Below are 22788 nucleotides of genomic sequence, written 5' to 3' on the forward strand. Positions count from 1 at the left end.
TTTTTTTCCCACTTGATTTCCCTTATTTTTTTTTTACTTCCCTTTTTTTTTCGCCTCTGGGCGTGGATGGAGGCAAGTAAGTTAAGTTACTTTTTCCGATCTCGGAGAAGCAAGTATTATGCGATATTTATCAGTTCTTGCATTTTTAGCCTCTTACGATAAAGCAGCGCACGCATGGCAAGTCTTTCTGCACATTGATGTAATTGCGTTATAAGTAGCCGGACATAGCAACCTCCGGTGAGTGTGGTCTGATTATCACTTCCTCCATCGTCGTGATGTGGTCCAATCATGATGCCGCATTAATTCAAACGCCAAGTATTCCCCGCAATGTATGGGGAAATCCTTGTGCGCTTCCCCAGTTTTACGGGGACCCCAGGTCATTGACAACATGTCTCGGGGTTGGCATGCTCTTACCAGTCCGGGGATGGAAAAGTTTTGGGTCCTCCTATATAAAGGAACACAGTCATTTTCCCAAGAATCCACTTCGTTTTTGTCTACTCATATTTCTCATTCATGACTTTTGGTTGAGACCCCATTCAAAATGGCTCAACAACTGTTGCACCTTACTGGCAGTGCTCTACGCATGGCCCAGGTTATCCTCATTGTTGCTCCAGCTTTTATCATTTTCGGCTACAACCAGGCCGGGGCTGGTCCCCTTGCTACCCTCCAATCTTGGGTAAAAGTCTTTCCTCAAATCGACACAATCAATACAACAGGTGCTTTGGAGGCAAAGAATTCAACTGGGAAGGGAGCTGTCATTGCGTCCTTCCAAATTGGTGCGCTGATTGGTGCGCTGTCGTGTACTGTCATTTCGGATCGTCTTGGGCGTCGCAAGACTATATTTATTGGTTCTATTTTCACCATCATCGGTCAATTACTACAAGTGTCGGCCTACTCTTTGATTCAATTTACAGTTGGCCGAATCATTCTGGGTATCGGTACTGGTCAATTCAGTGTTGCTGTACCTGTTTGGCAATCTGAGTGCTCTTCCGCCAAGCATCGCGGTCAGCATGTCATCGCCGACGGTATCTTTATGTGTCTCGGATATGCTCTGTGCAATTGGATCGACTTTGCCTTCAGTCGACTTCCCAATGAGAATACCGGTCAGTGGCGTGGACCGCTGTCGCTTTCCTTCTTGCCATCACTGGTGATCTTGGTCGCGGTCTTCTTACTTCCCGAGTCCCCGCGTTGGTTAGTAAGAGTCAACCGTACCGAAGAGGCAACCGCTAGTCTTGCCGCATACAAGGGCATGTCTCCCGAGGACGAAGCAATCAAGTCAGAGATTTCTGGTATTGGACTGTCTTTCGAGAATACCTCTCAATCCACAAGGGCGATCCGCGAGATGTTCTCCAAGGATGATAACGAGCGCTTGTTCTATCGCTTCTGTCTCTGCATCATCTTGCAATTTTTCCAACAAATGTGCGGCGGCAACCTCATCTCAGTCTACGCCTCCACCATCTTCGAAGACAACCTGGGACTGAGCTCTAGTCTCTCAAAGATCCTCGCAGCATCTGCACTCACGTGGAAGTTCGTGTGCTGTTTCATCTCCTTTTTCGCCATTGATCGACTGGGTCGCCGGGCGGTATTTATGATCAGCGGAACTGGCATGGCAATTTGTATGGCCGCAATGGCAATCACCACTAGCTTCGGAGTTGAGAACAGACAGGCGTCGATCGCATCGGTGGTTTTCATTTTCATGTTTAACCTCTTCTACCCCATTGGCTTCCTGGGCGGTAATTTCCTGTACTGCACAGAAGTTGCTCCCCAGCGCCTTCGCGTTGCCATGTCTGCTATCTCCACTGCCAACCACTGGTTGTGGAACTTTGTCGTTGTCATGATCACACCGGTCGCTTTGGATACTATCGGCTACCAGTATTACATTATGTACGCAATCTTATCAGCGTGCATCCCGGTTTTGGTGTACTTCTTCTATCCAGAGACGATGAACCGGAACTTGGAGTTGATCAACCATGTCTTCCGGGATGCGTCGTCGCCTTGGCAGATTGTCTCTATGGCGCGTCATCTTCCCCAGGGGGAAATCACGCCGGCAGAGCTGGTCGCCTATAACAAAGAGAAGGATGATTGCTCTGTTGAGATGAGAGAACATGCATGATTGATGATTATTGCTGGTTACGTTGGCGAGATTCATGACGTAGTCGAATTTACATGTTTTTACGGATTATATTCCCCATGAGACAATCAATTCACGTTCAAGATGACCGTGTTTGCTGCACCTACGTAAGGTTTTCTAGCTGAATCATAACCACTATGCTTGTCATATAGCCCCAGCTGAAGACAAGGTGAAACTCACGAGCAAATATTAGATCCTTGGCGTTCTGCAAGCATGGTCTGATAGGTGGGACGGGAATAGGGGAAATATGACGAACCTATTAGGATGCTGACAGAAAGCCCGGAGAAAAACACACCGCGGCTTGCCGGTCAAATATGCCGCAGCCTCATTCATGTCGGTTTATTAAGCCCTAAACCAGGGTTGGCCATTCCGGTTTTCGGAAATTTCTTACCCCGACTTAATTTCCGGGGTTGGTTCAACCTTTCAAGAATGTCTGGGCTTGGCATCATCAGCCGCGTCGGAGGTGATCTTTGCTGCGAACTTCGGGAGTTAGTGTGGGTCCTCCAATGGGATCGGACTATACAGCTTGCTGCCGGTCGCGATAAGCCGTCACATCCGGGGTTCATACTAGCGGTTGATGTATGTTATCATTGTAGATGCCATGTCTCCTACCCGGTCCCGTCGGACTTGTTGGAAGCCGATTGAACGCCTCCTGACGTAGGGTCTGTCGGCTCCTAGAATCGGGCTGGGTCGTATACTGGCGACGGAGTCGATATGGTATTATATTATATAGTATCATGTTAATCCCTGGGTGATGGATATAGAAGCCAATGCTTATACTAGAGAAATAATTCACTACTATCAGCACAATAATATCTCACCAGACTATCCTCGAACATAACTGCGTATCTACATAATCATGGCTCCCTCCACCAATGACCCTCCTCTTGGTATTTCCACCTCACCATTCGCCTGCAAAGTAGGCATCAACGGCTTTGGCCGGATAGGTATGTTATTATACCTTCTCAGGTAACAGTATAACCCACTCAACATCATTCCTAGGCCGCAACCTCCTCCGCGCATCCCTCGTCCGCTCAGACATTCAAGTCGTCGCCATCAATCACACATGCGTCACAGTCGAAGACCTCATCTACCTCATCCGATATGACTCCTCCATGGGAGACCTTGACGATGGAACATCTATCCAAATAAAATCCGAAAACCTCATCATCATAGACGGCAACCCCATTACCTTGACCTCTGAGCGCGACCTGAAGAAGCTCAAATGGGATGCCCTGGGCGTCGACTATGTACTCGAATGTACAGGCAAATTCACAAAGTCGCACCAAGCTATAGAACACATCACCTATGGAAAGGCAAAGCGAGTCCTAATCTCTGCACCCTCTGATTCGCCCACCTTTGTCTATGGCGTTAACTCCAACTCGTACCGTCCTACTGAGGAAAACCTGGTAATTTCTAATGCCAGCTGCACAACGAACTGCGTTACGCCGGTGTTGAAGGTGCTTCATGAGAATTTTGGTGTCGCTCAGGGATTTTTGACGACTATTCATGCTGCTACTCGGTCTCAGCAGGTTCTGGATGGGTATAGCAAGAAGAACCGTCGGCTTGGTGAGTTAAACATTCCACACAGGTTTGATCGACCGGAACTGATTTCTCTGCTTGTAGGTCGTGGTGTCTTCAACAACATCATCCCGACAACTACTGGCGCTTCAAAGGCCGTTGCTTCAGTGCTGCCCGAGCTAAGCGGCAAGGTGACGGGCGTATCGATCCGTGTACCGACGTAAGCTTCACTGAACTCTTCATAGCCAGCACTTACTAATTGAACTGGATACAGACCCAATGTCTCGATGATTGATCTTACAATCAGCACCGAGAAGCCCACATCCCTCTCAGAAATCATTTCTACCTTCCGCGTCGCATCCAAGTCCAGCATGGCTGGCGTGCTGAGGGTTACAGATGAGGAGCTCGTAAGCGCTGATTATAACGGAAGCCCATATAGTGCTATCATTGATGCGCCTGCATGTTCGGAGCTGAATCCTCAGGTGAGTAGGCGCAGTGGCCTTCATGGGTCTGAGGCATGCTGACTTGTTTATAGTTCTTCAAAATCATGGCATGGTACGATAACGAGTGGGGTTACTCAAATCGTCTACTGGATCTGGCGACACATGTCCACGCTGCTCAGAACATGCAATAATGTTCTAGATTGGATATAGTAATTTTTTGAGCGTGGATAATTAGGGCGTTAGATGGTAGCTTCACTTGTGTCTTCGTCTATATGACTCCTACGAAGCTATAGGCATGGTATCGATTTTGATGAATTAGACTATTTTAGCCTGGTAATAGATAGTATTTATGAGGAACACAATTCTTAGTGATTCTATGATTCTTCTTTTCGAGATGATCTCCAGCTTTGGCTGGCATGAATGCCACTTTATTGTTATTGTAGACGGCTAATGTTGGGCGATGGCCTGTATGAGACTATGAAGTAGGTAACCACCTCAAAATATATCATCGGTTTAAACCGGGCACAACATGATCATAGCGCCTCAGCTTTTTCTGGCTCAAGCCATTCAGGATCAATCGGCAAACGTGCAATGAGTAACTGCGCGACAATTACTAGGCACCTCCACTGTCTTCAACCATCTGTCCCTTTGATGTTTTAAACTCCGTGGACCCTAGGCGTCCTGACCCTATCTGCTCGACTTTTCCGGACTGTCTTGGCGATAAGGGACAAGATCTGGGACTGGAGCTTGGCAGTACAATATTATTTAATTGACATGTGCTCATTATATTTCTCTGACATTAAAGAGCAAGTACATACGACCACAGGGTGTGGAAAACAGGGCTTCCCGTCCGCTCAGCCGTACTTAAGCCACACGCCGGGAGGTTAGTAGTTGGGTGGGTGACCACCAGCGAATCCCTTCTGTTGTATGTTTTTTGCCTCTATATGTTTTTTTGGGGGGTTTCACCTCCTTTGTTACGTGAAATCCAACAAATAACGTCACCGAGAAAGCATACGAAACAACGTCTACATGTGGGAGGATGTCACGGTGTAACATCCAGGGCACCACTCAAGGGTTGGACTTCACTACCCGCATAGCTGTCCCAACAATCCGTCTTAAGTCAAGTCATGTCAATGAAGGGAGCGGCTACCATCCTGGCACCATGTTTGACTCAGTAGTCCATCTACTTGCCATCGGCATTAAAATGCTACGAAATGTTGTATTTGGTTGATGGTCGGCTTTCTATGCATACGTCCATTTTAGAGGGTTTATGCATTTTGCTCTCAGTGTTTTCATGTGGGTACGTGACCCTGAAGTGCATGCCAACTAGTAGAATCGTTTCCAGGGTCATCCCTAGTCATTAGTACGGAGTAGACTAGAGGCTAAGGTTAGTGCTCTCGCGTTAGCGCGATCCAACTCAAACCGGGCGGCGCTTGGACCACTTAACTGTGAATCCTGGCAAAACGATTGAGCCAAACTGCTGCTCAATCGTTAAGCCACCGTCCATATCGACATTGAATAAATCCTTGGAGAAGTCAAGCTTGCGAAAGATTAATTCAACCGCAAGGGATGTCTTGCCATTTCCGGTTAGCCCGGGGAGAGCTCCAATCATGTGACCTTTGGGTGGGGCCGCAGCAATGACATAAGCAAACAAAGATCCACACAAGCTTCCAAATCCAGGGTTCTGAAGTCTCCATTCCTTTCTTGTCATTGGGCCTAGAGCTAGTCTCCTCGATCAACTAGCCACTACTATTCTAGTCTCGGCCCATCAACAATCGCCAGTATGCTACCTGGATTCCTGCAGAGTAGCTACGCTCGCTACAAAGCAGATACCAATACCTTCGCAACATGGCTACTAGAGACTGCCAACCAATGTGGCTATCGGCCTACCCTTTCTGCTACCGTTCCTGCGGCGAACAAGAGTAAGCGTAAAGGTAAAACGGATGGCTCAAACGAACAGTCAATTCAATACACTGCTACTACCGAAGACCTACAAAAGTTCGCCGAGGTGGTTGCCGGTTCCTCTCTGACCGTGCCGAAATCAGTCCTCACCATTGCCAAACGCGCCATCAAATTGAGGAAAACGGTCACTTCATGGTTCTTGGGTCGTGGCGACATCGCGAACAATAAGCGCCATGCTCACTTTATCACTGCGCTGGAGCAAATTTGCGATACCCTTGAATGGAAGACCGCCCAACCCTCCAAGACAGATGCTAAGCAGCCACAATCAATGCCTGAGGTCCAAGATGACGATGCCGATGCTGACAGATTCTTGAACAAGTTTGCTGTTCTCACGGTGGAGGAACCTGAGGATATCCCAGAGACTCGATCGGCGCCCGCAGCATCGAAGAAGGTTGTCAAGGTCACGGTTGTGGAGGAGGAAAATGAGGCAGCCGACTCCTATCTTGGTCACTTGTTCTTCAAGACCTTGTGTCTACTGCAAGATTTGGACAACGTGCGGAAATTTATTTCCATCACCTGGTCGGAGTACCGGGATAAGAAAATCGACCTTATGAACGCCGCTGTCGTGACGGACAGTGCCTTGCAACTTGCCTGAGATATGGTGAAGGAGGTAGAGGCTGACTGGCTCTCTACTCGCACGCCGGCAAGAAATGATGTTCAGACACTTGTTTACAATCTCGCCGTCATGAGCCGGGGCATCTCCGCAGCTCCATCCACGGAGGTTGGCCTGCCATACAACAAGGACATGGCTGATGTAGCCGATTGGTGCTATCTGCCTACCAAGGTTCTGCTTGACGCCTTTGCCAATGTCCTCCACGACAATCATCAACCAGTCTTCAAAAAGGGCTATTTCGGTACCTATAACCCAAAGGCGAACAGGGAGCGGATGTCTGTGGGCCAAAAGTTCAACGAAGACAAGATCATCCTTCTTTCGATCTTGCCCGAGTTCTGCATGTTTGACACTTTCAAATTCAGGACGCCTACCTCGGACACTATCACGCAAGGACTTGTTGAATTTTCCAAGAACAAAAAAGTTACCCTATGGCTATGCTTTGCCTCCCAGATTTTCCTCGACATCCATCACATCATGCGATACAGTACCCTGGGTGCCTTTGGAGACCTTCGGATGTCAGGACTGCGCATCCAGAAGGTCATTGATGACTACCTGAAGCTGTCCAAAACACACCCCCAGCCCAAGTTTTGGGCAAAGGAGGGCGACGAGGAGATACAAGGTATTAGTTCTACCGTGGACTCCTGGATCATACAAGACGCGTTCCTCAATCTTCGGGTCCTGTCTGGACTCGATAAAACCGGATCACTGCCTGAGAAGCATGCACTTTTATCGCAGCACTCTATCCTCTGCGGACTGATATTATTCCACCTCAATATTAGAATGCAGCGTGTAGGCCAGCAGCTTGTCACCCAATGGTATGACGTCCAACAGCTGGCTTTCTTGCACAATCTCGTTATCAATTATGCTACGCACAAGGACGTGAGATGGCCCGATATGGATGCTTTCATCAAGATCCATGGCGAGTCTCATATATTCATTGGTTCGCGGCCCCAGAACGCCGGTGAATCGCTAAACAGGCTTGAACTGGCCACAGGCATCTCATCTGTTGCCAATTTAGCGCGCGATTCCCGGAGTAAACCCTTTCATAAACCGGATGGCAAGAATCCACGCTTGCTCAAGCCTACCACTGCAGTTGCGAACTTGTTCTCCCCAAAGTATGTCGAGGGTCTCGCGGAAGATGCCGGGATCGTCAACATTGACCGGATCCTGGACGGGCTCTCACAAAAATCCAAGCTTGAATCCTCGTCCTGCAAGGAGCTCAACAGAGCCAATGCGGAGCTCTCGATTACCCAAAAGTGGTCGAATACCCGCAAAATTGACACACTCCACCTTTTGGCCTTCTGAAGACCAAGCTTTACGAAGAGGAGCCTGTCATCTTGTACAACTACTTCGGCATGCACAAACGTTCCATCGAGCTACTGCGGTTGATCCGAGAGAAAGAGCATCACAAATGTGTTCAATATTTTACAGCCGGGTACATGCCTGATGAGTCCTTCATCTCCAACATTGTCCTTCTCATCCACCATGTCGCGCGAGGCTCGGCGCAAAACGCACGTTCAATGGGACTCGGATCAGGGGACGTGGAGTTAGTAAGTCGTATTGTCATGAGCTCTGGCGACGTCATGCGTGAATACTTGAAGAAAAATGGTGACGTGGCATGCAAAGAGCTGAGGGTGTTTTGCAAGAACAAAAAGCCCATTCAAGATGAGGTTGCTGATGATGCGGGCGAATCGGACGGGCTGGTGACGTCTTGGCTGCATCTTGAGGATGTTCTGGGTCCGAAGGGCGTGGCCTCGCTTATGACCGGGATCCCGATGGCCTAGTCTCAGGAACCGTCCAAATGCCGACTACTTGCCAAGAACTTCCGCCCGTCCCCCTTGAAATCTCTGCCTCATTTGTTACCGCCAATATTTATGACTCAAAACTTTTCATGCCCAGGCTGAGCAAGTATATGACAATGGGCTCCAACGATAATAATGTCTTAAATCCTTTGGCGTACGCCTATTTTTTAGGTGGTGAAGAGTGGGTGACAGGCCATTGTGGAGCCCCCAAAGCTAGAAATCCTTAGTTAGATCCTGCACATCGCCCCCCAAAGGCACCGATGCGGCGACTGATCCCACGCCGTGTGATATCATGGTGAACAACTACAACGTACAACGTAGACAAGCATAACTTCGACTTTCGACTCAACAGGTTGACAAGACCGACACGATGTCGCCATATTCCCATTTCCATTTGTCATGACTTGGCATTGACTCCAATCACGCAATATCCACAGCCCCACCCACAATACGAATTCTCCTCGTTCATCCCCAACCCCAAATTTTGCCCAAATATCGAGACTTCCTTCTCAGTTATCAGATCAGATCAACCACGTGGCGAGTGCCCTTCTAAAGGTTCCATCACCATGGCCTCACCCCAGCCGACTAACCGCTTCCTGTCGGTGGTCCGGTCGATCCCCTTCCAGATCGCCATCGCCAGTGGTGTTTCCTTCACTGCTCCGGGCATGTGGGATGCCTTGAACAACCTGGGAGCTGGAGGTGCCGCAGAGCCGTACGCTGTCTCAGCTGCGAATGCCCTGCTGTATGGACTGTTCGCCGTGGTTTGTATCGCTGCCGGCGCCATCAACAACCGTATCGGGCTTCGCTATGGCCTGGCGCTGGGCGCCATTGGTTACCCTATCTACGGTGCCGGTCTGTATACGAACAACTATTCGCCGACGACTTGGTTTCTGCTATTTGGAAGTGCTTTGTGTGGTATCTCAGCTGGTTTCTTCTGGGCTGCCGAAGCGGCTATCATTATCGGGTACCCTAGTCCCAAGGACAGAGCATTTTACCTAGGTGAGTAACTGAATTCTCGAATTTGGTCCTGGTCATGCGCATCTGACAGCTTCTCTAGCGATTTGGCAAACCGCCAAAGCTGCAGGCCCTATCGTCGGTGGTGCAATCGAACTGGGCCTTAATGCTCAAAACTCTGGCAAGGGAACCGTCAGTGCAAGCACGTACATCGTCTTCATCGTGCTCATGTGCCTCGGACTTCCTATCGGCCTGTGCCTAAGCCCAGCGGAGAAGGTTCAACGCAAAGACAGGACCTTAGTCGTTGTCCACACGCAAGCCACGTGGATGGCCGAATTCAAAGCCGTCATTTCACTGCTCTTCACCCGCCGTATTGCCATGCTGATGCCGGCCTTCTTCATCAGCTACTTCTACAACGGCTTCCAGAGCACCTGGCTGACCGACTACTTTACTGTTCGCTCCCGGGCTTTCTCCTCATTCTTCACCAACTTCGCCGGCATCACATCTTCCTTCCTGATTGCCACCTTACTGGACAAGCAGTCTATCCACATCAAGACGCGGGCCCGCATTGCCTTCGCCTCACTCATTTTCGTGCTCATAGGCACCTGGATCTGGGCCACCATCCTGCAGTACCAGTTCTACTACGAATACACCGACCCAGTCTTTGACTGGTTCAAGGGTGGGTTCGGCAAGACATACGCTCTTGTTTTCTTCTGGTCCTTCGGTGGACAGGCTTTCCAACAGTTCCTCTACTGGCTTGTCGGGCAGTACACCACCGACCTTTCGTCCCTGTCTCACCATTGCGGTATCCTCCGTGGGTTCGAGGCTCTGGGACAGACTGTTGCCTGGGCGTGAGTCTCATACCTTTCCCGTATCTACGAAAGTTATAACCAACTAACTAACGAACCCCCATCTAGTATGCAATCCGAAGGCAACGCCAACCACTTCGTTAGCATCGGCCTCAACTTCGGCATCACCTTGCTCTGCGTGATCCCCACGTGGATCATCATCTCCGAGCTCGAGCATACCCATGAAGTGGAGGTTCGCGCGGAGGATACCGCCAAGACTGTCGATTATGGCGAGGCCGAGCCGCAGACGGCTTAATTTTACTAACTTGTATAATATCATTTTAGCGTTTTCAACAACTTGTGCTGCCTTTCAGCGAGGCGTTTGGGGGTTTTAGTCGAGCAGGACTGGACTTGATTCAACAGCATGTCGGATTTCTTATGAAATACTGGTGGTGGGTATAGTGGTAGAGGGGTTTAGATTTGAAGGGGGAGAGGGGTGAAGAATAATTTAATATACTATAATATTGACTAGAGGTGTCAATGCTACGAGTGGTTTTGTCCACGCATGGTTGAAGTTCTAATAGTAATGAAGGCGTAGAAAGAAGAGGGAAAGATATTGTATCATTTGCCGATGCGAAGGGACTAGCCCATCCGGTGGTGTAAGGACGGACTGCAGACGCAGGTGTCAATGGAACTAAGCGACATATGGAATCGCAGAGGTAGATGCAACAACTGCTGTTGATGAGACGGGGCTGATCGAGCACGGGCACGCCCCCTCCTTGGGATCAAAGGAGACACCATAGTGGTAAGCAGCGCTGATATTGGTGTTGATGTCGCTCAAGATATCGTCGATCGCTGTGATATTGATGAGTGATCAGAATCTCGTCTAGCCTCCCTCTAAATATAATGTGGAATGAACTGATTGACTTACTGATAGGACTAACACCAACATTATAATCACCAGGACCCTCCTGCGTCTGAAGATACACTTCCCCATCCAGCCAATAGTACTCATTATGCCAGGGGTTGTGGCCATTCGTGAACCACACATATCCATCGGTATCGCCACCCGTGCCATTGAAGCAGTTACCACTGGGGTCGTTGCAGTAAGGGGCAGGAGAACTATCGCCCATACGGTATCCGCCACCTCCAGCAACAGGGAGCCAGGTACCGTTGGGCTTCATGATGATGTCGGCTGCTGAACCGGAGTGCCTGGGAGGAAAGGAATTATCGCTCAGCAAACATCGTGGAGTTGCCGTTGGTTGAACTCACTTCCAGTACTCAATCTCCCACCGAAGGCGTAAGTAGCCTGTGCCGCGAAGAGTCACGTTGTTCGAACTGTAGAAAAGCTCCCATTGTCCACCTACAAGGGGTAATGTGCGTTAGTCTACTAATCTGCTTCACGAAGGGGTCCAGAAGGAGCACCTAGGAAGCCGGGTTGAAAGGGGACATAGCTGCCAGACACATATTCCACCCCGGTGTTGGTACGATTGGTGATGGGTGTAAAGGCCGTGCTACCACATGCGAACGCTGTAGCTGCACCGGAGAGTATAGTAGCCCATTTCATGATGCTAAATGGGAAATCAGAAAGGTCTTCCTGGGGCACGTGAGTATATTTCGTAAACAAGTTGGAAACCCGCAAAGTATCTGGTTCAACTTCTTCTGTTGAGGACTGAGCTTCCAGTTATATTATAATGGGATACCAGTAGTAACTTCTGGTTCAGGTCCACTCGCCGTTAATCTTCAGATTCCGCTCGCAAAGGAGAATCTGTCACGCAGATAGACTGAGGATTACGGGGAAAGATCGGCGGCCTGATTACGTATCTAAGCATCCTTCCCGCGCGTTATGGGCCCTTACACTGGCTGTGCAGCCGTCTTCGGATCTCCTAGGAGTGGGTCGAACAGACGGAGTGTTTCAAGGGTCTAAGCGAGTCAACGACCGGGATGTGAACTGATAGATAGGATACGGAAGGATAGGAGACCCTGATCATCGTTCATTTAACCCTGGTTTAGCTCCAGCTCCATCAGTTATCTGATCCATGCTCTTGTATCTGTTAACTATATAAGGAGGGATTCTGAATTGATAGTAGTCTTTATGCTTGGATCGATGTTAAACCCGCGGCTTCGTCTCCGCGGTCGGTGGGCCATGTCTGTCGGCTAAACCAAGCTGAGATACCAACACCGTGTGCACGCTCGGCATAGCTTTCTGTGGAGAGAAAATAGGGGGGAAGCCTTTGGGAGTTAAAGCTAGGCTAGGTTGCTACTTGATCATGCCATCGGCTAAACCTCGTTATAAAGACATATAAGAAATGACCGCACCACTGTATGGCTATTCACATCTGGCTCACTTCTATCTCGCTTTCACGTCGCCCCTGCTTCAATTGGCAGTGACCAACAATTCTTTGGTCTCTCTTTATTTAACATATTCAAACCAGCCTGATCATTAAAGCGGGCAGACTTATTAAACAATTGAACTGGATCAGGAGACATTTTGAATCTCCATCTTCCGTATCAGAGCGAGTAAGAGGACCTATTGAAGTTCACCGCTATATGTTTCGTATTAAACGAAGATGCGAGACTAAGTGCTGCAATAGTGCATGCTATAGTAGATGAATATTTCGTGGCTGCTGATACTGGAAACCTATGAAGTATCAAATGTATATTTCGTCTGCCTTAAGATAGATTGGATTTTAGGAAACTAGAAAGCCGACAGTTGACAGCAAAGCCAAACCGTATCATTACCATAAAAGAACCGGTTTGATGGTCTTCCCACTCTTCATGTCGCTTATCGCTGTCCTGTAATCCTCTGCTTGATAAAAACCCACCATCTTATGCAATGGTAGTAGTCCCGTCTTGACCCACTTAATCATCTTAGGCACAAATTCTCGAGGAACAACGTCTCCCTCCACGACCCCCATATATTGCTTTCCAGCGACCATGAACTCATGAACCGGAAGACTAAGAACTGCGTTTTCTGGTGCTGTTCCAAGCTGAACAATCCTCCCCTTGTTAGCCGTCATGCGAATGCTCTCGGCGATCAACTTCGGCACCCCTGTAGTTTCCAACGTCACGTCTGCGCCTAGACCATCAGTAAGGGCACAAATAGCCTCTGTTACATGAAGTTCATCAGCATTTGGATCGATTCGAACAACATGCGTTGCCCCAAGCGCCAACGCCAGCTCAAGACGGGCCTGATTTCGCGCCGCACCGATGATTGTCCTGCAACCAGCGATACGCGCTCCCATCACCGCACTCAATCCAACACCTCCCAACCCGAGAACGGCTACAGTATCCCCGGGCTGTGCGTTTGCTGCCTTGATGACCGCACCTGCACCTGTCTGGACGCCACATCCCAATGGTGCCAGCAGCTGAAGGTCCTCCCTTCCCTCCACCAGCCCGGAGACATTCACCACCGATTCCTCCTGCACTAGTGTACAGCTAGCAAAGCTCGATTGGCCGAAGAACTGTCCGAAGATGTCCGGCTCCGTAGATTGTGTTGATAATCCCGCATCTGCACCCCAGAAGACGCGGTTTGCTGGAGTGGACTCGAAATTAATAGGATCAAAACTGTGACAGTGCGCAGGATGATCTCGACGACAGCATTGGCAGGTCTGGCATGCGGAGAATGATAAGAGCACTGGGTCGCCGACTCGGGCTGCGGTGACGTTGGGCCCGACCTGCCGAACATATCCGGCACCTATAGAGGGGTGATTCATCAGATCGTCAGTTCTCTTACAAATCTATTAGCATAAAGGAAGTGAGTAATTACCTTCGTGACCCATCACTCGCGGATAATGTACGCCATGGCCCCTCTCCAGACCAGCAAAATGCAGATCAGTCTGGCAGACACCTGAGGCAACCACTTCAACAAGCAGTTCGTTCTCTCGCAGGGGTCGCAGGGTGACGTTCTGAAGCTTCCAACCGCCGGCCTGGTAGGGGCCGTGAGAGACTAGGGCGCGTCCGGTGATTTGCTGTGTGCCTGCCATGGTGTTACGAACAATCTTTTGTGATGGGCTACATGTTCGGTAGCCGTGGGCTTATGTACAAATGAGCTTCTAGAATCGTTGCTTGCCGATTTCAAGGCCCGGAACGAGTGCATGCTGTGCAAATTCCGGTCGGCATGCCGAGATGGAGTCAGATGTCTTTCGATTGATCCGGATTTCCGTCTTCGAACCCCCGAGTGGGTCCATTTGCGAGATAAGACTGGTACGGATATAAACTTATTTTTAAGCTGTGCTTGCGGATGTTTCCAAGTTTTAGAAGTTCGCGGTGCTCTGCTAGAGAAGAGGCCAGGAGCAGAGCCCGAACATTCACTTATTATTTTGCAACAGCCGACTACCTATGCCGCACGGAAGTAATAAGACAAGAGTAAAAACCAATGATATTGGGAAGCATGAGTAATTTCTGCCTCAGGCATCACACGTCTTGTTTAGGCAGCGGATTCAGAGAAGGATATCACGGGGTCACTATAACCCTCATAGAGAAAATGTATAGAGTAATCACTTCTAGACTATCAGTCACAGTCGAGGTATTGCGTAAAAGTAGAGATAGCAATCCCGATGACACCATCTGCCGAAAGATTTGGTATGCCATTGACCACTTATCGTCCCCGAATCTGCTTACGGCCGGCAAACCAACTGCATGGCTCATTCTAGCGTCGATCACGCAACGGCAATAGCACGCAACATGATGTCTCCAAGGGATGATTTCCCCGCACAACCGCCAGTATATATATCGACGTGAGGTGTAGGATGTATCTGTATACCACGTCACATCAATCTGCAAATGCAAACATGACACCTAGATATCGTCGAATTGCTGTCATTGGCACAGGCCCTTCAGGCCTCTCCGCCGTCAAGGCTCTCCATGACGAGAATACCTTTGACATAATTCGGATCTTCGAGAGGCGCGACCGTGTGGGAGGCATCTGGCACTATGACCCAGCCCCAGACCCGTTTCATGCCCCCGGTAGCCCATCACAGACTCCCAACATCCCCACCAGTCTTCCCCAGTTCACCTCTCCACGCCCGGAAGACACCAGTGCCAGAACAGGGATTTACTCCCACCTCGACAGTAATGTCGGTGCCAAAACAATGGCTTTCACCCACACACCATTTCCCGAAATCAACTCGTCAACCTCAATCAAAACCTTCGGCCCATCCAATGCTTCCCGTCCGTTCCGTACCGTGGCCAACTACCTGGAGGACCTCTTCATTCCCTACCTGCACCTCGTCTCGCTAAGCACAACAGTTGAACGGGTCGAGAAAACCGGCCATGAATGGACTCTCACCCTCCGTAAGACTGGCCAGCTCTACCGCGGCCTCCCCCAAGACTACTGGTGGACCGAGACCTTCGACGCAGTAATTGTCGCTTCAGGTCACTACAACGTGCCTTCCATCCCATCTATCCCAGGCCTATCCACCACAGCCTTAACACACCTCCACGCCTTCGAACACGCCAAGGCCTTTCGCCACGCCGACAACTACGTAAACAAGCGCGTCCTCATCATTGGCGGCAACGTCTCCGCCGCTGACCTGGTCACCGAACTCCACGAGATCGTCTCCGGACCCCTCTACATCAGCCAACGCGGTATCAACCCAGCCCTCGAGAATGCCTGGACCCTGCCCAATGTCGAGCGCAAGCCCACTCTGTCTCGCCTCGAACCTACCACGGCATCAGGAAGCACAAACAACACCGTAACAGCCCATTTCACCGACGGCACCAAGCTCGAGTCTATCGACCGTGTCATCTTCGCCACAGGCTACACCGCGTCCTACCCCTTCCTTGTCCCGGACCCCGTCACGGCTAATAACCGCGTCGCGGGCTTTTACCAGCATATTTTCCGCATCTCGGACCCCTCACTGGCTCTGGTGGGCCAGGTGCGTGCTGCTCTCAGCTTCCGCGTCTACGAGTACCAGGCTGTTGCGGTGGCGAGGTATTTCTCTGGCCAGGCAAAGGAGCTGCCGAGTCAGGCGGAGCAGGATCGGTGGGAATTCGAGAGATTGAAAATTAAAGGGAATGGGGTTGCGTTCCATGAAATCAAGCCGGATTTTAGGGAGTATTTTGAGGCGTTGTTGGAGATTGCGGGTGAGGGTGCTGGATTGGCCCCCTTCGAGGATAGGTGGGCCGATGAGGCATTTGAGATTTTGAAGGCCAAGGATGAGTATTGGTTGAGATTGAAGAGGGGTCAGAATAGGGCGAAGTTGTAGGGAGCTATAGCTCTGGGATACTCCTATTGGCGATTGGCTAAATAGAATCATGTTTGTTGTCAACAGCTTGCGAGTGGTAGGATATCCGTCATAATATTTATTCCAGAGCATCGTGACTATAAATACTGCTTTTGGTTCTCTATCATCTGTTTATGTTCTATCTACTGATCGATTTCTATGAATTTCACAGACAGTAATTCCCGCGAAGACTTAGACCCCCAAAGACCTTTTTCTTCCCGATCTTCCGCAACCCGATTGAACTCACCACCAAACTGACAATATTCATCGCAAAAAGAAACCAAAAGGCCGCCCGATAGCCAACCATCAATGCCCCCGGACTCTCCTTGTTCTCCGACTGAGCGTACTTATCAGTCACACCATTTGCGATTAACGCCACTAATGCCAGCCCAATGCTTCGACCGAACTGCGACACTGTATTGAATACGCCGGCAGCCAGTCCCTGTGTTTCCGCAGGAAACATCCCAGCAATAAGAATGGTCGAAACAGTAAAAAGAACATCAGCCGCGATGGGGTTGAGGCACATGGCAAAGAATGCACTGCGCCAATATGTCCACGTGGGATTGATAATTGCTATGAGCAGCGGCGAGAGGGATGAGAGAATAGTGGCCCAGTTGATCAGGGAGTCTGCGCGCACTCGATGCAAAATCATGCCAGTGACCAGGCTTGTGAGTACGCCCATGACAGTCACTGGGATGAAGCGTACTGAAGTACTGAATACGGAGAGTTGCTGAACGTCCTGGAAGAAGAAGTTGGCTATTTGCTCAAAAGCATTGAAGGCACCCCAGATGAGGAATACGCTGGCGCAGATGCAGGTGAAGGCTGAGTTCTTCCACAACGAATTTTTGATTAAGGTGGGCCGAGATCGATGCTCTTGTTGACCTTGCCAGAAAGCGAAGAAGGACATAAGAATGATAGACAGGCAGAAAAATATAATGGTGCTTGATTCATGAATCTTTGATACATTATCTGTAATGACCCTAATATAGTGAGTAGTCCAAGTTAGTGATATTTTTCCATGTCAACTCGACCTTGGGATATACGAACGCCAAAGCATATGAGAGTAGAGCCAGCGCAGCACTTGAAGTAAGAGCTCCGATCCAGTCAATCCCAAAGAAGATATTACGCCATGAAACACCCTGTTGCTCAGAAGTCCTGGCGGGCAATTGCCGTACCGATAGAAGCAAGACCGGGGTATTGGCAATCGCTGCGCCGTAAAAGCCCCAGCGCCAGCTCACAGTGTCTGCAAAAACACCACCCAGAAGAAGTCCGACACCGAATCCGATGGGTTGACCCGATCCCATCAGAGCAAAGGCAAGATTCCTGAGCTTTCCTGATGGGAAGTGCTCACCAATGATGCTCATGGCAGACGGCATACAGAGTGAGGCCGCGACACCAGAAATGATTCTGAAAATGATAAGTTGGGTTCCGCTTTGAGCGAGGCCACAGGCCATCGAGGAAACGCTTTGTAGAAAGCATCCCGCGAGTAAAGTTGCTTTACTGCCTACCGCATCGGAGATGGCACCCGAAATGAGGAGTGTGCACCCTGTTCCCAGTGCGAACATTGATACTGGCCTATTTCATCTCTTTGTCAGTTCTGTCTTTTGTTTGATGCGACCACAACGCAAAAATTTGTAACACACCATAACTCCCCTCCAGGACTTAGGCGTAGATCCGAGGAGATTTGTGGAACAGACACGGTGACAAGGCCACCTAGATAAGAACCAATAAAAGTGATACAGGAGATACAAAATATGACCACAGGAGCGTTTGGAGGCCCCCGTGGCTCTCTTTCCGGCAGGAGAGCCTCATGCTCAGAATTTGTTTGCTGCGAGTTCGGCTGTTCCTCTTGGTTATTCCCCTGATTAGATGGAGTGGAAGGTTTGTTGAAAGTCGGCGCTTGCGACATGGTATGTATGAATCATGTATGTATGAATCAATCAAGTCTATCATCAAGGGAGGAGAGAAGAGAGATTATCTATACGCCAGGCAGAGAGGAAAACGTGGACGAAAGAAATAAACACGGAAGAAGCGGCAATCATTATCTAAATGGCTACCCCACTAGTCCGTAGGGCCGAGCAAGACCCTGGCCAACTCATGCGCGATTGACTCTTCCCGCTCTAGAACTAAGTAGAACAGGGAAAGGAAGTCCGAGCGGCCTGCAGCTGCTTGCGCGTTTTCGGGACTTGCATGTCCTTATCTCGACTAGTGATACCTACTATCTACTCCGTTGTGAGTATCTTATGCGAGTGGTAACTCGCAATGGCTCTGCTATAGAGTAGATATCTTCTACCATGCATCCAATGAAGGGGGGCGTTACCGCCACACCTACCAGGTTTCTTCCATACAAGAATTCGCTCATGCCATACCCCTGCCTACTTTCTGCTTACTGCAGAGAGTAAGGCTTAGACCTTATAAGACAAAGTCTGCTCCTAGTACGGATAATAATATACTGCCCAACTTTATGATTCGTTGTAGCTGTAGGCAGTAAATATACCTCAGGCAGGTAATTAATTGTCTTTTTTGATGTAGACTGGAAGGTTTCTGCCCGCACTAAAAGCAGGCTCTATCAAATTGAGTTAGAAGCATCGCCCTCTAAACTCGGCAGCAGGGAGTGGCATTAGCATAATGTGGTGTGGAAAAACCCTGGCCGATGTCGCGGTAGCTCCTCCCCCCATGAAAGCTGATGCGATGTTTGGAAAAACGAGGTCAACGATGTTGACTACACTGGACCTCTTTTACTTTTATAATAATTACAGATGACACCCACACATACGCATCCAGCAGCCGAATCATGCTGGAGACACGCTTGAACTCGATCCTGTTCCGGAACTAGTTAGCCCCGACCTGAGGCAAAACCACGTGGTCGGCTGGTCAACTGCGACGCTTGTTTTACATTTCTGAATCTTGTATGACTATGCCTTTTCCGTTTAGTTGTGCTTATAGCGACAGCGACTATCTTCCTACGTCGCTGTGGCGCCTTTTCCATAGGATACATCTGTATACTACGGGATTTGAGAGATTTGAGGCGTTTCGGGCCATATTATCTGCTTCAAATGGTAAAGCACCTGCATAGCTAGCATCTTCCACAGCAGGGTCAATCAGGTATAAGGATATGAGTGGTGTTGAATTGAAATTGGACCAATATCCACCAAACCAAGAAGCCTAACCAAAAGTTCTGTGAAAAATACCTGTTAATCCTCCGCATCCTCGAACACTTCTAGATTCGATATTCCTCGGGAATATCGGCATAGGTTGTGTCGGAATCAAAGTAAGCAAGAAGAGTATCCCGTATACCCTTCGTTGTAGACTCGTTGATGCTAAAATCGTGTCCATCAAAGCCGATCATGTCCGGTTCGACTGAGGTGTTCGCTTTGTGTGCCATGGCCAGCTCCAAGTCAGATATCTGCTGATCCGGCCTTCGGCAGTTACGGCAATCGAACCACCATGCCCCACGGGATTTAGGGTAGTTGAGACACAGGCTTAGTCCATGACCGCTGTCCCTGTCGAGGCCACAATTCTGTCCCCGAAGGTGAGTGCATATAGACCCTATGGCGGTTGGTGGCAGACCGGTGAATTTGCTTGATGAAAAGGTGGGCGCTGGTCTGTTGTCGCAGCACGCACGCTCAGCTGCATTCCGACATGCCGCAAATCTACCCCTGATATTTCGGCAATTGCGTTCTTCGTAGTTGCGGATAGTAACAGCAGGCGCCAAGGAACACATAATGGTTAGAATAACCACTGAAGAAGAAAGGGTGAGCATACTAGAAAGTCTGATAATGGGGGAAGGAAACAAAAATTCTGAGATCGGATTTTGAGATTGTTGATGTGGATTCAGGTCGCCTTTCTCCAGAAACTGACGCGGGAAACTCGCGCCTGATATAGACCAAACACTGTGCAGGCACTACTCTCAGTAGTACAATATTGAGCACAGAGAGAATCACATATCACAACTTCGTTGAATAATGTTCCACGAAGCACTACATTGATAGTGTAAGACTTTCTGATCTTGGAGATTCTGATTGCGAGTTAGACAGAACATAAGAGAGAAACAGGGGTCAATTGAGACCCAAAAGTGCCAGTGAATACGGATGTAGTGGTCACAAAGAACAATGGAAGACCCACATATTGCTACCAGGTACTGCATCGGCAATCCTCCTTTTCATTTTTTTGGTTGTCTTATCATTCTCCATTGCACCACTCGCACCGTCACGCAAAAGCCTAGACCCGTACCCTATCGGCAAAGTGCAGTGTACTCAGATCAGACACCAATCTGAATAGTCTCAATGGATCTGGTAGAACAAAATAAAGCCTCGTATGCAACACAGCGCTAATAGGTAGGCCGCATGTATTATTAGGGGACTGCCTCATACTAAGCCGTATATGCCTCTGTCGTGCTATGTGCCCCAACATTGTTGTGATAGGCCTGTAACCCCTTCCGTCATCAACGTTGCACCACATGTATCCCGGAAGATAGCAGCATCGACTACCGACCTGAACTAGGCTTACCCATTTAGGTGAATGAACAACGCCCATGGTCACCGTGGACCGCAAGCTGACTAGCCGGTTGATAAACCGAGTGAGATCTTTTGTCCTTCCCAATACTCTTTTTGTGCCACTGGGTACTGAGGTACCCTTGTCGCAGATACCGTTACCTAAAATGTACACGCTGCGGAGACTGCCGAAAAGGTTACATCAATTTTCGGCGAACCCCTGCAACTCTGCTGCCTAAAGAGTGTTTCAAGGTTATTTAATGGCTATTCTGACCCTTTACTTTGCACTCCGTTCATCTAGACAACACTACCGAATCCTCCACCAAATCACCGCCCTCATACACCTCAATCTGCGAAACCGTTATCCCCTTCGCGTAATCCTACCCAGATATCCCTACTGTCAGACAATAGCCACTGTGGACCGTGGTTACCAGCATCCCACTGAGGTTTGACAGGCCTTTCTATTGAATATGGAGAAGCATCCTGAGACAGTCCCAAAAGGCGAACGTGACGAAGAACATATGGAGCTAGGAGAAGGAGGGATAGAAATACACGAGCCCGGAGAGCATGTGACCGAAATCGTCTTTTGTGGATATGCCTTCCACATCAAGCACGGGGTGCCCCGGGAGCACAGAGATGAGCTATGGGAATTGTGGGCCACAGAAAACATTACATACGAGGATATTCCAGAGCACTTGAAAGTCTACGAGTTTACCCCGGAGGAATATGATGAGTTGGAGAGAGAGAAGGATTTCAGGCGTGGTGGGTTTGTGGCCACTGGCAACAAGGGCGAGGACAAGGACGAGGACAAGGACGAGGACAAGGACGAAGACAAGGACGAAGACATGGACGAAGACATGGAAGAAGGTAGCTTGCCAGGAAAGGCTTGAGGTGATATTGACAAGGTTGTGTGTTCACCAGACAGTGTTCTATGTTACTGGTGTCATTGATCACACGCTTAGCATTCGCCATGACGCAAGGGGAAGTCGACGAATGAAGGCTCGAAACAAAGGAGTTTTCCGAATGGATCTTAGCATGGGGAGTTCCAGGATGAGGATCAAATGGCGGCTTACTACGCTGCCACAGCGACTTTAATAGGGTAGAGCTTATTTTAATCCTAGGCACTACTGCATCAAGATGTACAACCTTTATCAAGTAGTATCAAGTAGAGTATTGATTTGTACGAATTTGTGATGTCTCTTGTGGCTTGCTTTCCCTTTAAGCCCTTCCTGTTCTACTTGGAGCGCCGGGCTGTGGATTTAGACCGACTCGTCCCATACCAGTTATATTCTTAAGCAGCTGGACTTCAATGTTATATATTTGGAAAATCGAAGATACAATATATTCGAGTAGCTAGCATCATTCTTCTTCTGTATGAATGTAACAGAACGGGCCGAGTCCCTAGCCTATCAGGGCATGCCGTAGGGGATATAGATGCTACCCTCAATTGTATGAGTTTGCAAGTAGATTGCAATGTATCGGACCGCGGAGCACGATAAGAATCTATCAAATGATAAGTTCACCACATACGACCACAGGGTGTGGAAAACAGGGCTTCCCGTCCGCTCAGCCGTACTTAAGCCACACGCCGGGAGGTTAGTAGTTGGGTGGGTGACCACCAGCGAATCCCTTCTGTTGTATGTTTTTGGAGGTTAGATGTTCACTCATCAATCCGACATTTTTGCCAAGATCGAAACTACAAGAATGCAATAGCAGGTATTGAAGATGAAAACAAGCTCTGGCAATGTCTAATACATAGCTAACGACCCGTGGCTACAGTTTAGACCGCGTACCAGCCTTTCTTCATGGATCCCTCCATGTCGCCCTTGGCCCGGTGTCCACATAATACTGACA

General features: G+C 49.2%; 10 protein-coding genes across 10 annotated transcripts; 6 read left to right on the plus strand and 4 right to left on the minus strand.

Annotated features, from left to right (window-relative positions):
• Positions 1–427: 427 nt before the first annotated feature.
• BO87DRAFT_367694 (sugar porter family MFS transporter) lies at positions 428–2113 on the plus strand (the record flags this gene model as incomplete). The annotated part of the gene is made up of 1 exon (XM_025621900.1): positions 428–2113. The coding sequence occupies exon 1, from the start codon at positions 542–544 to the stop codon at positions 2111–2113; it is 1572 nt and encodes a 523-aa protein (XP_025475530.1). The 5' UTR covers positions 428–541.
• Positions 2114–2990: 877 nt separating this feature from the next.
• On the plus strand, positions 2991–4286 carry BO87DRAFT_446450 (type I glyceraldehyde-3-phosphate dehydrogenase; the record flags this gene model as incomplete). Its single annotated transcript, XM_025628219.1, has 5 exons — positions 2991–3078; positions 3134–3700; positions 3758–3872; positions 3927–4134; positions 4188–4286. The coding sequence occupies 5 exons, from the start codon at positions 2991–2993 to the stop codon at positions 4284–4286; spliced, it is 1077 nt and encodes a 358-aa protein (XP_025475531.1).
• A 1592-nt stretch (positions 4287–5878) lies between these two features.
• On the plus strand, positions 5879–7975 carry BO87DRAFT_390429 (uncharacterized protein; the record flags this gene model as incomplete). Its single annotated transcript, XM_025624931.1, has 2 exons — positions 5879–6632; positions 6672–7975. 2 exons carry the CDS (start codon positions 5879–5881, stop codon positions 7973–7975), a joined length of 2058 nt encoding a protein of 685 aa, XP_025475532.1.
• Positions 7976–8746: 771 nt separating this feature from the next.
• BO87DRAFT_169137 (MFS general substrate transporter) lies at positions 8747–10540 on the plus strand. Its single transcript, XM_025618323.1, has 3 exons — positions 8747–9471; positions 9530–10277; positions 10344–10540. The coding sequence occupies exons 1-3, from the start codon at positions 9039–9041 to the stop codon at positions 10528–10530; spliced, it is 1368 nt and encodes a 455-aa protein (XP_025475533.1). The 5' UTR covers positions 8747–9038; the 3' UTR covers positions 10531–10540.
• Positions 10541–10908: 368 nt separating this feature from the next.
• Positions 10909–11938, minus strand: BO87DRAFT_419178 (uncharacterized protein; the record flags this gene model as incomplete). The annotated part of the gene is made up of 4 exons (XM_025626929.1): positions 11640–11938; positions 11487–11577; positions 11146–11426; positions 10909–11069 (listed from the first exon to the last, which is right to left on the minus strand). Exons 1-4 carry the CDS (start codon positions 11779–11781, stop codon positions 10909–10911), a joined length of 675 nt encoding a protein of 224 aa, XP_025475534.1. The 5' UTR covers positions 11782–11938.
• Positions 11939–12952: 1014 nt separating this feature from the next.
• On the minus strand, positions 12953–14200 carry BO87DRAFT_318278 (NAD(P)-dependent alcohol dehydrogenase; the record flags this gene model as incomplete). Its single annotated transcript, XM_025619798.1, has 2 exons — positions 12953–13911; positions 13984–14200. 2 exons carry the CDS (start codon positions 14198–14200, stop codon positions 12953–12955), a joined length of 1176 nt encoding a protein of 391 aa, XP_025475535.1.
• Positions 14201–15007: 807 nt separating this feature from the next.
• Positions 15008–16427, plus strand: BO87DRAFT_419179 (dimethylaniline monooxygenase; the record flags this gene model as incomplete). The annotated part of the gene is made up of 1 exon (XM_025626930.1): positions 15008–16427. The coding sequence occupies one exon, from the start codon at positions 15008–15010 to the stop codon at positions 16421–16423; it is 1416 nt and encodes a 471-aa protein (XP_025475536.1). The 3' UTR covers positions 16424–16427.
• A 180-nt stretch (positions 16428–16607) lies between these two features.
• Positions 16608–18434, minus strand: BO87DRAFT_446473 (MFS general substrate transporter; the record flags this gene model as incomplete). The annotated part of the gene is made up of 3 exons (XM_025628220.1): positions 18085–18434; positions 17489–18016; positions 16608–17421 (listed from the first exon to the last, which is right to left on the minus strand). Exons 1-3 carry the CDS (start codon positions 18348–18350, stop codon positions 16608–16610), a joined length of 1608 nt encoding a protein of 535 aa, XP_025475537.1. The 5' UTR covers positions 18351–18434.
• A 1227-nt stretch (positions 18435–19661) lies between these two features.
• BO87DRAFT_429942 (uncharacterized protein) lies at positions 19662–20165 on the minus strand (the record flags this gene model as incomplete). The annotated part of the gene is made up of 1 exon (XM_025627519.1): positions 19662–20165. One exon carries the CDS (start codon positions 20163–20165, stop codon positions 19662–19664), a length of 504 nt encoding a protein of 167 aa, XP_025475538.1.
• A 1071-nt stretch (positions 20166–21236) lies between these two features.
• Positions 21237–22105, plus strand: BO87DRAFT_380078 (uncharacterized protein). The gene has a single exon (XM_025624215.1). It carries the CDS (start codon positions 21405–21407, stop codon positions 21822–21824), a length of 420 nt encoding a protein of 139 aa, XP_025475539.1. The 5' UTR covers positions 21237–21404; the 3' UTR covers positions 21825–22105.
• Positions 22106–22788: the final 683 nt, after the last annotated feature.

This window comes from Aspergillus neoniger, assembly GCF_003184625.1.
Source record: "Aspergillus neoniger CBS 115656 unplaced genomic scaffold BO87scaffold_40, whole genome shotgun sequence".
NCBI lineage: Eukaryota > Fungi > Ascomycota > Eurotiomycetes > Eurotiales > Aspergillaceae > Aspergillus > Aspergillus neoniger.